General features: G+C 37.4%; 1 protein-coding gene across 1 annotated transcript; it reads right to left on the bottom strand.

The window, feature by feature from the left end:
* Window positions 1-14,308: 14,308 nt before the first annotated feature.
* LOC114410780 lies at window positions 14,309-14,962 on the bottom strand. Its single transcript, XM_028374709.1, has one exon. It carries the CDS (start codon window positions 14,960-14,962, stop codon window positions 14,309-14,311), a length of 654 nt encoding a protein of 217 aa, XP_028230510.1.
* Between the last annotated feature and the right edge of the window lie 490 nt (window positions 14,963-15,452).

Genomic DNA, 15,452 nt, shown 5'->3' with positions numbered 1-15,452 from the left:
TAAGCTTGAGATTAAGGTGTTCTATGGTAAACATCATGCAAAATTTATGTTTTGGGATGCTGATTGTACTTGCCTAATTTGGCTATTAGTTATTGACCTCAGGAAATTGATAATTGAGGTATGTTATTATAGATTTACCAATCACTTCTATCATCTTTCATTTACTTAGTTGCGTTATGTACTCTTGACTAACTACAATTTGGGTGGAAATTTTTTATAAGTTGGCAAAGATGACCCATGATTATATCCAGAACACCGAGATATCTTTCTTTGTTGTACTTCAACCTTTAGGGTAAAGTATAGCACTAAGTTCAACAATTTTTTTGTATCAAGGATGGTTGATGATCCAGAACTTATAAATTTAATTAAAGAACAATTTAATTTTAATGAGGTAATACTACATTGAACTATAGAACTTGAGATAAGTTACTATTTTTACTAAAATGTGTCTTTACCAAAATACATCACAAGCAAATAAGGAAATTTGCAAAACTAGTAGAACTGTATTGGCCACTATAAGAACTTTAAATTAAGGGTTGTTTACGATTTGAATGAGGTTTTCAACATGATAATGTTTATTTAAACAACAATCTTTATCTATCACTGCTAACCATGATCCTGAACATTCAACCACTGTCCCTCCAGCAAAGAGATTTAGTTCTGAAAGGCAAGATGATAATGAGTTATTGTCTCAAGAACTTGCTTCTGCACAGTTATCTTCCACTAAGATGACTAAATAGATCAAAAGTGAATGAAAATATTGTCTATTGCTGTATTTTTTTGAATGACATTATATATTCCATGCTTGTTGTTTTGTAACTTAAATGAGAGATTCTAACACCATCCAAAACCTGCTTTGATGACAATATTTTGATCGTCAAATTTCACTAATATATATTACATATGTTGATATATATATATATAATATATGGGTTGGATTTAAAGTTGACAAACACTAAGCAGTAAGCAGTGTGTGTGTGTGTGTGTGTGTGTGTGTGTGTGTGTGTGTGTGTGTGTGTGTGTGTGTGTGTGTGTGTGTGTGTGTGTGTGTGTGTGTGTGTGTGTGTGTGTGTGTGAATATAACATCAAATTTGAACTAAACCAAACCAAACCAAACTTTTGTTGTTTGATTGTATTCGGTTTGATAGTTTTTTATTTTTTATTCTATTATCGTAATTTAAAATCTATCAACTAAACTTACATAATTATTATGTTATATTATTTTAAAATAATTTTTTATTAATTTTTTTTATCATATTTTAGTTAAAAATTATTATTTTTCACTTCTATTTAGCATTAACATAAAATGATAATACCTACTATTTTTGTAACACAATAGTAATTGATATTTAATACTATTTTTAACAATATTAGTACATTCTTTTTTAACATATGAAAGTAAAATATGCATCTCAGTTATAAAGAAAAGAAAAAATAATGAAATATTTAATACTTATTATTAATTATCACAATAAAAGTTATATAATTATAATATGCGGTTTATTTGATTTGGTTTGGTTTTTATAACAAGATCCAAAAATCAAACCTAACCACAATAAATATCCGGTTTATTAGATTTTTGGGTTTTGCACTTTTTGGTTTAAGCGATTTTTGGTTTTGTTTAGATCAGTTTGATGGTTTACAAATGATTTGGTTCAGTTTTGAACATACCTTAATATTTGCCGCTGATTTATAAAAAAAATATACAAATTATAGCTTTATAAAAACAATACAAGTCAAGTCCTATGTAATGATGAACGAAATGAACAATAGCTGAAAACTTGTGGGCGATCAAATTTCCTCACACAATGAAAATTCCAAAAAACATCTTTTCCACAAGCTCTCTTCATGCAACTTCTTCTTGAATCTGAGTTGGCTACTCCAACCATTACTAAACTAATACCTATTTTGTTTAGTACTTCAAGTGCTTTTGTTGCGTATAATGTAAATCCCATAGAGGATCAATTCCAGCGAGCTTTTCAAACAAGTACTTTTTTGTAATCGAATCACTCAACCATGAAGAACACTACCCTCTATTACCATTTTGAAAATCAATAGTTTCTTCTTCTATTCCCTTTTCGAAAATCAATGGTCACTTTTTCTATGATCGAAGCCTAGTAAAGATGAAGTTGAACTCTTATTTTTTCTAATTCTCTTATACTAATGGCAAAGTTGGTGTTTTGCTATTGTAGTTAGATTCTCTATCAATTATTAGTTGATAAACAATTTATTTTCTTTAGAAAATTTGTTTAGGCATAAATTGACCTGATCTGTATCCTGTTACAAGACCCACAAGCAAAAGGCCTACTTTTTTCATGCGTTATATATGTTTTTGGATAACTCATTAGATTTCTTTTTTACCTTAAATGAACTTAGATAGCATCATATGAAATTGGAGAAGATAAGTTCTAAAGGGGGAAGGATCAGCTAGATTTGCTGCTAGAGTGCTTTGAAGTTTACAGACGAGATAAGTTGGCAGAGCAAATATGTATAGAACCTGCTTGCATCATTGATGAGTACTTGGACAAGGTATAAGACTGTTGCAACAATATTTTTTCTAGAATAGCTCGTTTCTTGTATCAATTAAGGATAAGATAACAGGCTCCTTAATATTTTTAATCAAGAAGAAAAAAGGAACCAAAAATAGAGATAAATGATGTTAAGTAATTACTAACAACATTGGTTTCTCGAAAACCAATGTTGTCAAATGAGTAGATAACATTGTTTTTTTTTAAAATACTATAATAGCCATAACTCATTATCGAGAGGCCCAAAGTAGTGAGTGTGCAGGAGAAGGAGAATAATGATAACAAGGTTTTCGCGCGTGCTCCACGCTGCTCCCGACACTCCTAATGCCTTCATTCATGACGTTTCAGGGCTCTACGATTTCCTCGCCGACACACATAGGAATGATGCCATCATTCAGTTCCCCATCCCCAAGGTTCTATTGTCGCCTTCGCCTCCTCTTGACATTGTTCGTATTGGCATAGGGTTGTTACTAGCGTGTGTGGGTTTTAAATTAGGTGTTACACGGTGCAGAGAGTGGCAGTGGCGGGAGTGAGAATGACTTTGGACAGAGCAACATCGGTGGAAACGAATCAGGGGAAACCTTCATGGAGGGAGAGAGAGAACAACTGGAGGAGAAGGAGAGCATTGGAGTGAAGATATACTTCGGCCTTAGGGCACAAGGGAACTACAATTTGACTAAACGCTACAATAACAATGAGGTGTTGAAGGCTCTCTACGCTGAAGCTGGTTGGACCGATGAAGAAGACGAAACCACCTATTGCAAGGTACTCTTCTTCTTTCGTCTTTCAACATGCTCAGTGCTCATGGAAATCTCGTTTTTCTTATTTGTAGCTATTCTTCAATATTCGATTCAAATCTATCATAATGCCTCATTAATTAGTTCTATTTATTCATTCCCATTTCCCTATCTCCTCTCTCCGAAATAGCATTTTTCTAGTCGAATTAGGTAACACCGGAACCAGGTAAGGAAATTTTCCTCTATCAATGATGTGTGTTTGGATTCATCTTAATTGTTGGTTTTAGCTCATTACTAATGAAATTTTGATGTTGAATGCATGGCTTGAAAGACAAGCTAGAGGAGTCAGTCACTGTAGGGATTGTTATTGTTTTTGGCATCTACATGATATTGAGTTTTGATTATTATTATTGTTGTTTTGTCTATGTAGTGCTACATTGGGTGTATTTTAAGTGATTTTAGTTGTGTGGCTTGTTTAAGTAGAATACTCCAGGAAATGTTACTGGAGAGGAGCAAGGTCAAGCCAATAGAAGCTATAGTCGAATTTGCAAGTGTGGAGAAATGGAAGGAAGTGAGAAAGTTCAGAAGATGCTATTGTGCAAAAGTTGTGGCAAGAAGTACCATAGGAATTGCTTCAGAAGTTGGAGTCAAAATAGAGGTAAGAAGGTGCATTTGTTTGTATATGCTAATAAGTGATGCATGTTCTAATGTTATGGGTCCCTTTTCGGCAGATTTGTTTCATTGGAATTCATGGACTCTATCATTTTCTCCAATTAAAGCATTTCGTGCTTCCAATTGAAGCAATCAAGAAAATCACAATCTGAAAAACTGACTGGCAACATCCCCGTGGAGTATCATAGGTTTTCTTTCACACACTCTATCATTTTCTCCCTTTTCTAATTATTGCAATGCTCTTCGTGTTATCATATAGTAGTAGTACTTATGTTAATAATTAAAAGATGAAAACTAGTTTATTACACTAATTAGTAATTAGTATAACTCGTTATTTACAGTAAGTTTAGTAGTATTCTCTCCGTTACTCTAGATAAAACCCAATTACCTATCTTTGTTTCTATGAATATTGGGTTTTGGACCTTTTAGTTGAGCTAGAAAGTTGAAAGGGTAAAAATCAGAAAATTATTTTCCATTGTTCAGAAAATCACATAGATTGATACAAATATATAAATTCTAATGAGACTATTCCAAATTAGGAATAAATTTGTGCACAATCAAATCCTCCTAATTATAGTAGTAATTTATTAATTACAAATGCATAGTTAATGCCAGTAAGATGTTATTTTACTTTAGGAGTATGCATGCATCATAATCACAACAAAATTATATTTGCATAATGCTTTCAAATTTGGAAGCCTATGGACATGAAAAGTAGTTTATTACCAATTTGGAACAATTTGAGTTTCTAAGTGTTTATCAGAACCTAAATTGATAAGGTTACTTGAACATCTAAAGCATGTTGAGCTAGGACTATCTTACATTTTGGTCTCACAACCAACTGATGTTAGTAAGATGAAATTAGTTTGTGCTTTGCCCACTTCTAGGATTTACCACCCTTCTCCCAAATGTCAAAGAACCTTTTTTTTCCCTATATTCGGGCACAAGATCACTATGATTTTCTGCTTGATAATATCTTAACAAAATATGGATAGACTTATGAAAATAATTATCTATAAATACTAGTAAGATGAAATTAGTCTGTGAGGATTTACCACCCTTCTCCTAAATGTCAAAGAACTAGCTTTTTTTTTCCTATTTACAAATGTCAGTGTACAAGATCACTGTGATTTTCTGCTAGACAATATCTTAAGAAAATATGGATAGACTTATGAAAATAATTATTGTCGCAACCTACCCTTCGACGGAAGGGCGACACGAGACTCAAGGGAGCGGCTTCCAAGAAAGGAAAATGCACGGGAGTCGCCACCAATGTTTATTCGAGGAAAATGTTAGAAAAACCAAAAAGGGGTCTGGGAATTTTAGGAGAGGGGGTTCGGGAGTTGTTTACATGCGGGGAAGGTATTAGCACCCCACACGTCCGTCACAAGGGACAAAAACCTTTAATCAAGTGTGCAAAATCATGACTTCAATATTTGTTTATTTTCCCTTTTTTATGTTTTTTTATCTTTTGGGGTCGACAAGAGCGTGGCCTTGCTCCAACATATCCTCAAGTGCAATGAGGAACTCAGACCTACATAGTTCTTTTAAAACAAGAAAGTTGCGCATAGAGCTGATTTTAAAGTTTTGAAAGGTTCATTTTAACCAATAAAAGTAAAAGAGACCGTTAAGGTGTTGGACCTTGAATGGATTCAAGCGAATTTTGTGGATAAAAGATTGGTCATGTGTTGATTTTAACTTTGGTTTTACTTATTTACTTTCAATCTCATTAAAAGACGACTTGGGAAGTAAATGATCGGTTGAAACTTTAATTTATAATGATAAAATGAGATTCGGCACAAACGATCGGTTGAAACTCGCTTTTACAATAATAAAATGAGATTACGACACAAAGGATCAGTGGAAACTTGCTTTACACAAAGAAATTAGATCAATGATGGTAGAAGAATAAGATGAAGATGAGGAAAGCAACAAAGGGGACCCCTAAGGGTGCATAGAGTGAATTCAAAAATTTAAAATAAAAACTAATCGGTTGATGAACGAAAAACGATCGAAGAATGATGTAGGAATCGATCATGGATGCGATTCGGAAACGCCTTGGTCTCATTTTTTTCTTCTTTCTCCTTTTCCTCCTTAATTTCACTAAATCCATTCAATGTTGAAAGTCTGAACCCTTTTCTTTAGCTGCCTCACGCCTATTTATAGGAAATGGGAGAAGGTTGATCAGCAGCTCGCCTAGGCGACCTGTTGCTTCAACCTAAAGTAACCTTGCTCGCCAGGTGAGCTCAGCTCGCCCAGGCGAGCTGGTTACTTCACCCCTAAGTCTTCTAGGGGCCCAAGCGAGCTAGAGGCTAGCCTTGGGGAGCCAAGGGTCTAAAAAAGCCTCTAAATGACCCTTTTGCCCTCCCTTTTGGGTATTTTCCATATTCTTTTCCAAAACATTGAAAAACCTTTCGGATTGCACGACAACTGGTGTCAAGCAGCTCAATTCGGCTGGCAAGAATTGAAATGTTAGCAAATGATCATCCCCGGACGAAATTAGGATTTGGCAGTTGCCCATCTTTACTTATGTTTTTATTGAAAATGAAAAGGTAAGTAAAGATAAGGACACTAATTTCATCCTGGCGATCTTGCCATCTGACCAATTACTAGTGCAAAATCCAAGCAGAGAAACCTGTCAAAAGAAAGAATGTAAGAGGTATTAGGTACATCAAACAAAAGACCTTGGAGTTTTGAAATGCAAAGTAGACATTGAAGTCTCGACAAAAGACTCTGATAGTTTTTGAAAGTGCAAAGAGCAGAAGATATTGATAGTCTCTGCAAGACAACAGACTTTGATAGTCTTGGAAAAGTAAAGAAGACTGTGATAGTCTTGACAAAAGATATTGAAGTCTTTGGAATGTAAGGAAGACTATGATAGTCTCGACAAAAGACATTGAAGTCTTTAAAATGTAAAGAAGTAGATGACCCTGCAAGACAAAAGACTCTGATGGTCTTTGAAAAGTGAAAGAGTAGATGACCTTGATTGTCTCTGCAAGACAACAGATTATGATAGTCTTGAAAAGAAAAGGCGGATAACATTGGTAGTCTCTGCAAGACAAAAGACTCTGATGTTCTTTGAAAAGTAAAGGAGTAGAAGACCTTGGAGTTTTGAAATGCAAAGTAGACATTGAAGTCTCGACAAAAGACTCTGATAGTTTTTGAAAGTGCAAAGAGCAGAAGATATTGATAGTCTCTGCAAGACAACAGACTTTGATAGTCTTGGAAAAGTAAAGAAGACTGTGATAGTCTTGACAAAAGATATTGAAGTCTTTGGAATGTAAGGAAGACTATGATAGTCTCGACAAAAGACATTGAAGTCTTTAAAATGTAAAGAAGTAGATGACCCTGCAAGACAAAAGACTCTGATGGTCTTTGAAAAGTGAAAGAGTAGATGACCTTGATTGTCTCTGCAAGACAACAGATTATGATAGTCTTGAAAAGAAAAGGCGGATAACATTGGTAGTCTTTGCAAGACAAAAGACTCTGATGTTCTTTGAAAAGTAAAGGAGTAGATGACCTTGATTGTCTCTGCAAGACAACAGACCATGATAGTCTTTGAAAAGTAAAGGCAGATGACATTGATAGTCTCCGCAAGACAAAAGACTCCGATGGTCTTTGAAAAGTAAAGGAGCAGATGACCTTGATTGTCTCTGCAAGACAACAGACTAAGGTAGTCTTTGAAAAGTAAAGATGAACAACATTGGTAGTCTCCGCAAGACAAAAGACTCTGATGGTCTTTGAAAAGTAAAGGAGAAGATGACCTTGATTGTCTCTGCAAGACAACAGACTATGATAGTCTTTGAAAAGTAAAGGCGGATGACATTGATAGTCTCCGAAAGACAAAAGACTTTGATGGTCTTTGAAAAGTAAATGAGCAGATGACCTTGATTGTCTTTGCAAGATAACATACTATGATAGTCTTTGAAGAGTAAAGGCGGATGACATTGATAGTCTCCGCAAGACAAAAGACTCTGATGGTCTTTCAAAAGTAAAGGAGTAGATGACCTTGATTGTCTCTGCAAGACAACAGACTATGATAGTCTTTGAAAAGTAAAGAAGACTATGATAGTCTTGACAAAAGACCTTGAAGTCTATGAAAATCTTTCACTTAAAATGTGAACACGCTTATTAAAGAAACACACCCCCAAACCGATCAGAACAACATATGTTTTTTAAGAAAAACAATGTGACTACTTGGGAATGAAAGCATGTAGATAGAATTTCTCATAACCAAAAATGAGATTTAAGACATTAGCATTTCGTTTCTAAAAGAGCATTAGAAGAAACACTGGGTCTAACCGAATAGAGGAAAACTGCTCGAGGTGTATAAAGTCTCACACAGACAATTGTTTCATCCTAACTCCAAACCACAAATATGTCATAGATGGACTTTGCAAGTCATTCCTATCAAATCAAAGATAATATGCACAATCATCATGGATCAATAGGACTTTGTGAGGTTGGATTTTTGGTAGGAAATTTGGCTTTGGTTGTTCGGGCCTTTTCCGTTTCTGTTTGCTTTTCTCTTTTGTTTGGCACGAAACAAGAGCGGACACAAAGGTTTGGTTTGTAACTAAAAAGGTGATCTCTTGTCACACCCCTCAGGTTTTAACCAAGTTATTATTGCTCTTCTTTTATATTTCTCTTTTGACAATTCTACACATTGTGCAAATATTGTCTAGTCCAAATAACTCTTTTTTCTTTGTTTTTATTTTCTTTTTCTTTTCTTCAATCTTTGATTGATTGATTCTTTTCTTTCTCTTTTTCTCTTTTTCTTTTCTTTTGATGAACATCTCTAACCCCATGTAAGAGAAGCTTCTCTTGGAAGATCCTCCTGTTCTCTCTTCCTAGGGTAAGGTTGGAAATCTCCATCCTAGGTCAAAGTTAGGGTCAAAAGTTGACGTTTGGCTCAAAAGGCCTACAGATGGCGGGACATGATTTATGTCGGGATATTTGTGTAGGAAATGGCTCAGAAGGCCTACAAATGGAGGGACATGATTTTATGTCAGGATGTCTATTTAGCAAATGGCTCAGAAATGAAGGAATGCCTAAATCATTTCCATGAAACGCATATCATGATGATTAGAAATTCATGCAAAATTTAATCACAGCACACATCCATGTGGACACTCAAACATAAGGCTTTATGGCTGTTAGATCAAGTGGCCTCAGAATAATTAAGAAGGGGGGGTTGAATTAATTATTAATGTACCTTGACTAATTAAAAATCTGACCTTCTTAATGTTACTAGATTTAATTAGGCTTTTACTACAAAGTTAAGAAAGTAAAGAACAATAATTGAAACTTAACCAAAAGTAAAAGCGATAATTCAAGTGCACAGCGGAAATTAAAGAGTGTAGGAAAGAAGAAGACAAACACAAGAGTTTTATACTGGTTCGGCAACAACCCGTGCCTACATCCAGTTCCCAAGCGACCTGCGGTCCTTGAGATTTCTTTTCAACCTTGTAAAAACCTTTACAAGCAAAGATCCACAAGGGATGTACCCTTTCTTGTTCTCTTTGAACAACCAAGTGGATGTACCCTCCACTTGAACTGATCCACAAGAGATGTACCCTCTCTTGTTCTCAGTTACAATAACCCAAGTAGATGTACCCTCTACTTGTATCACAAAGGATGTACCATTCAATGTGTTAAGACAAAGTTCTCAGGCGGTTAGTCCTTTGAAACTTTGTGAAGGGGAAACAAAAGATATCTCAAGCGGTTAGTCCTTTGAAATCTTTTGTTTAAGGGAAAGGGAAGAATCAAAAGAATTCTCAGACTGTGTCGTTTTGAATTCTTTGAAAAGGGAGAAGGGAGACACAAAAGAATTCAGGCAGTTAGTCCTTTGTTCTTTTGGAAAAGGGAGAAGAGAGACACAAAAAGAATTAAGGCGGTTAGTCCTTGGCGAATTCTTTTTGGCAAAGGGAGAAGAGAATGAAAAAGATGAATAGCACACTTTTGTTTTCTATGAAAGAACAAAGTTTGGAAACCATAAAACTCAGAAAGCTTTTGGCAAAGGAAGAAGAAGAAGAATAAGTAGCAAAGGTTTCTCAAAAGTTGTTCTAAAGAATTGTTAAAAAAAGTTATTAAAATGCAAGTCAAGGTCTTGCTTTTATAGACTCTTCATGTCTGGTCAAGAAAACCATTGGAAGAGTTATAACCTTGAAAAAAACCTGAAAACCATTGGAAGAGTTACATCTCTTGATTTTTATTCAGAACTTGTCACTGGTAATCGATTACCAAAACCATGTAATCGATTACACAAAGCATTCTATGAAAAGATGTGACTCTTCACAATTGAATTTGAATTTCAACGTTCAAATACAATGGTAATCGATTACCAATATATTGTAATTGATTACACCATTTAAAAAACAATTGGAATGTTGCAAATTCAGTTAAAAACTTTTGAAATCAAACTTTGCCACTGGTAATCGATTACAGGAAACTGGTAATCGATTACTAGAGAGTAAAAACTCTGGTAACTTTGAAAATTTTGAGAAAAACTCTTTTGAAAAACAAAACTGTGCTATGTTTGTTTTTTGAAAAATCTTTTCAATACTTCCCTTGTGAAGTCTTCTTGATTTCTTCTCTTGAATCTTGAATTCTTCTTCTCTTGAATCTTGAAATCATTCTTTGGGCTTTTTGTCATCATCTTAGTCATCATCAAAACTACTTGAATCAACTTGATTCATCATCATGAAGCTTGCTTCTATAGTGGGCATGCAAATATTAAGGCCTAGGGTTTGTTTCTCATTCAAATCAAACTAGTGTTTCAAAGATTGCTCTTTTTATCAAGTCATACAAACATCCGAGTCCATTTGGCATTCGGGAAAATCTTCCATTGCGTTCACCCTCTAGGTGTACATTTCTTTTTTTCAAAAACTGTGTTTTGATCTGTGAATTTTCCAAAGAAAATTGGCGATCATTTCTTTTTTCACAAGCATGTTGGTTTTTAGTTTTTCTTTTAGTTTTATTTTTAGAAAAAGTTTGTAACCTGGGCAAAGTTTTTACCCAAGATTACACTTATCAAAGGAACAAAAGGCGTGTGAATGAAAAGAAACCATACACAAGACCCTATATTTTTTTTTGCTTAGTTTTATTGCTTTAGACAAATGATCACAATGCAATAGTATGACAACATGCTAGAAGCGATAAAGTTTCATCATAATGAGATAACAAACAAAAACTGAAAGTGATAACATAAGTCCAGTTTTATGACAATGAGGTAACAAACAAAAAACTGAAAGTGATGACATAAAGTCCAGTTTTATCACAATGAGATAACAAACAAAATCCGAAAGCGGTAAAAACAAAATAAAGACGAGTTCACAATTTTTAGGCGATCCCGACCAAGCGACTCTACCTCCTCAAAGTATTCCGTTACATCAGCCATATCATCATCCTCCTGTGCTCCATCTTCATCTCCGAGGGTCTCTGTGGGTCCTGCCCCTGTCTAAAAATTGGGCCTATCTCCAGGCCATGCAACGGTGGCCCCGAACTGCTCGGGGGTATGCCACGGGAAAGGGCTGGGGTCCTGGCTCTGCTGATGCAGGTGCATCGGTAGAAGCTCTCATTCAGCTGCACCTGACCCTTATGATTAGCCACCTGCTGGTCGGTCACACGCTGCATATATGTGTGTATTTGGAGCTCCATCCTCTACAGGTGAGAAGAGATGGACTCCAGAGATTGTGGCTGCCACAGAGGTGGTGGTGGTGCATCTGCATTTGGCTGCTGTTGGTCCCCCTCCTGCTGCTGCCGTGCCAGACCTTGCATTTGTGCCTGCCTTGGCATACAATATTTTTCTATAAAGGCCCTGTTAATGGGAGGCCAGATAAGCTTTGTGGGATTCACCGGCACCCCATAAAACTGGCAAAGCCCGTGATCAAGGCTGGAAATCCTAGTGCCCTGTTGGACTTCTCCGGGTCCACTGGGTTTCTGGGAGGCATGATCCCTGCAAATTGATAAATGGCATCTGAGATCAACTGGGCCACATGAACCCTCACCTGGGTCAAGATGGCATAGACCAGCTGGCACTTCGGTAGGGGAAGATTAGAATTATGATCGCTAGGGAGGATGTCATTGAGCAGCAATGTCATCTAGATCTCTATCAAGGTGGTTATACTAGTGCGCATGATCCGCCCCCATCTCCCCATCACACTTCGTGCAAAGTCCTGTCCTAGAACACATAGCAGTTGACCGATGGCCTCTTCATTAAACCCCGAGGCCTGGCTCCTCCTCTGACTGAATTCGCAACATTGGCCCTCCTTTAGGACCAATGGATGCCCCAAGAACTGATTAATGACATCTTCATCAAAGGGGATCCATAGGCCCCGCACCCAGGAGCGCTTCTCCCTAACTCCCTCCTCCGTGGGCCATGCATTGGCGTAGAACTCCATGACTATCTTTGGATCATACTTAGCCATGGGTGTCACAAGTTGAGTCCACTGCCTCCTGGCAATTTCCTCCTGGAATTCAACATATTCCCCTTCCCTCAACTAGACCTGCCTCTCCTTGAGGAAAGACCAGCCCTTGATTGCCTCAAAACGGCGCTGGTGTTCCTCACTTCAGAACCGATGTCTGTCGAACTCCACATCCACTTGTGGGGCCACACTAGATCCTTCTCCAGTGTCATCTTTCCTTGCTCTCTTAGCTAGAAGCTTCTTTGGAGCCATTTCCTGTGAGGACACGTTCACAAAGTTAGTTTGCATGAAATGCCAACCATCATTTCATTTATCTTAAACACAACAAAAGCCAAACAAATTTGAATGGTGTATATTTCTTTCCACCAAATGTAAGTGTCACTGTGCAATTAGAAAACAATCATACATCGGTGCATATGTTATTTTATGATATACATTTTTTGAAAAGCATTTTAGCTACCTAGATGCAAGGTGCCTATCAAGTGTTGCAAGCTCAAACATTAGTCTAAGTCTAACCAACCACTCTCACATATTCATGTAATTCATACATTTTTGCATCCAAGACAAAGTTTAGATTTCTATGCCTAACTCATGCTTTTGTCATCTTAATCTAACAACCTAGGCTGTCCACATCTTCCAAATGACAGCCATGCATGCACAAAGCTCACTACACAATTCAAATTTCACAATAACACATGCAATGGTCATTGAAGCATTTCACCGAACGGTTGGTGGGCGCATGTTCAAGCATGAAAAAATGAGGAATGTGAATAATATGACATGCCAATTCATAATGGAATCCAAGGTAGGCCTAGGGCCATCCCTTACAACCCCCCAACCAAACAATCAAAGCATGGATTCAAAGGGAGGTGGTACTTCCTTGTAGGAGATGAACGAGAATGCAAAAATGAAAGCAAAAATGCATAAATGGAGGCTTGGGGTTGCTGGATTCGAGCACTCCCGTAAGCACTTGGTGATTTTTGAATTTTGGGCAAGAAATGGGGTGAAGAATGGCTTGACCCCCCTTTTTTAAAACCAGCATCAGACATGCTCGCCCAGGCGAGCTAAATTAATTATTTTTCTTTTGCACCAGCCTTTGCAAAAAAAAAAAAAAAAATTGTTTGTTCATGGTTATGTATATATTTTTCCTAACATCCTATAGTTGCATATAAACTTAGGTGAATTCAAGATATAATTCAAGAAAACAAATAAGTAAAAGCAGGAATTTTAAAAAGCAAAATTAGAGATACTAGGCTGCCTTTCAACTGATCAAAGTGAGTATAGGCCCATTTCAATTCTTCCAACCCCGATTCGGCTAGAATTCTCAAAGAAGGAACCTCTACCTCAAACGGGAGCACAACCTCCATCCCGTATACCAAAGAGAAAAGGTTTGCCCCAGTCGATGTGCGGCGCACCGAAGTTCGATAACCATGTAGTGCGAAGGAGAGCATATCGTGCCAATCCTTGTATGACATGGTCATCTTCTGAACTATTTTCTTGATATTCTTATTAGAAGCCTCAACTGTCCCATTCATCTTGGGCCTGTAAGGCATAGAATTATGGTGTTGGATCTTGAAATCCTCACACATTTCCTTCATCATTTTATTGTTCAGATTGGTGGCATTATTGGTGATAATCTTCCTGGGCAACCCATATCGGCAAATTATCTCTTTCTTGATGAATCTAACCACCACACTCCTAGTCACACTAGCGTACGAAGCCGTTTGACCCATTTGGTGAAGTAGTAAATGGCGACCAAAATGAAGTGATGTCTATTCAAAGCTTTGGGTTCAATAACTCCAATCACGTCTATACCCCACATAGAGAACGACCAAGGAGCTGTCAAGATGCTCAAAGGTATGGGCGGAGCATTGACATTATCGGCAAAGGCCTGGCACTTGTGGCACTTCCTCACATGGATGTAACAATCATTTTCCATAGTGAGCTAGTAATACCCTGCTCTCAGAATCTTCTGGGCCATGGCATGTTCTTTGGCATGTGTTGCAAAGGATCCCTCATGCACTTCTACCAGCATTTGCTTAGCCTCTCTGGTATCCACACATCGAAGCAAAACCATATCATGGTTCCTCTTGTATAGGATATTCCCACTTTGGAAAAAGTCGGCTGCCAACCTTCGCAACATTCTCTTGTCGTTGTCAGAGGCCTCTCGTGGGTATTCCTTGTCTTTGATGTACCGTTTGATATTGAAGTACCAAGGTTTACCAACTTGATCTTCTTCTATCAAGCAACAATGTGCAGGCTTGCCGCGACATCTAAATTCGATGTACGGAAAATCCCCATGCAGGGTAAGTTGGAACATGGATGCTAAAGTGGCGAGGGCATTGGCCATCTGATTCTCCTCTCTAGGAATGTGGTGAAAGGATATGTCATCGAAGAATTCTATCAATTTTATGATGTAGGCTTGGTAGGGTACCAACTTATGATCCCTAGTCTCCCATTCTCCTCTCAACTGGTGGATTACCAAGGCTGAGTCCCCATATACGTTGAGCAACTTGACCTTGAAGTCAATTGCCGCTTGGATCCCAAGGGCGCACGCCTCGTACTCAGCTATGTTGTTGGTGCAATCAAAACCCAACATAGTAATGAAAGGTATATATTGCTCATCGAAGGAAACCAAAACTGCCCTAACTCCATAGTCTAGTGCGTTAGATGCACCGTCAAACCACACAATTCATTTGTCCCTATCTTCATCCTCTACTTCCTCCTCGAACAAGGTCATGATGTCCTCGTTCGGGAATTCTGGATGCATAGGCTGGTAGTCGTTGATGGGCTGTTGGGCTAGGTAATCTGCTAAGGCACTCCCCTTTATCGCCTTTTGAGTGACATAAACAATGTCAAATTCCGACAGTTGAACCTGCCACCGAGCAATCCGTCTGGTGAGAGCGGGTTTTTCAAAGATGTACTTGACTAGGTCCATTTTGGACACCAACCAAGTGGTGTAGTTCAACATGTATTGCCTTAGATGGTGGGCTGCCCACACCAGGGCACAACATGTCCTTTCGAGCAAAGAGTAGTTTATTTCACACGCCATGAACTTCTTGCTTAAGTAATAGACTAATGCAATCCTA

The sequence above is a fragment of the Glycine soja genome, chromosome 4 (assembly GCF_004193775.1).
Source record: "Glycine soja cultivar W05 chromosome 4, ASM419377v2, whole genome shotgun sequence".
In the NCBI taxonomy this organism is placed as follows: Eukaryota; Viridiplantae; Streptophyta; class Magnoliopsida; order Fabales; family Fabaceae; genus Glycine; species Glycine soja.
The sequence above is the reverse complement of the archived record's forward strand: the minus strand, read 5'-3'. Positions and strand labels throughout refer to the sequence as shown.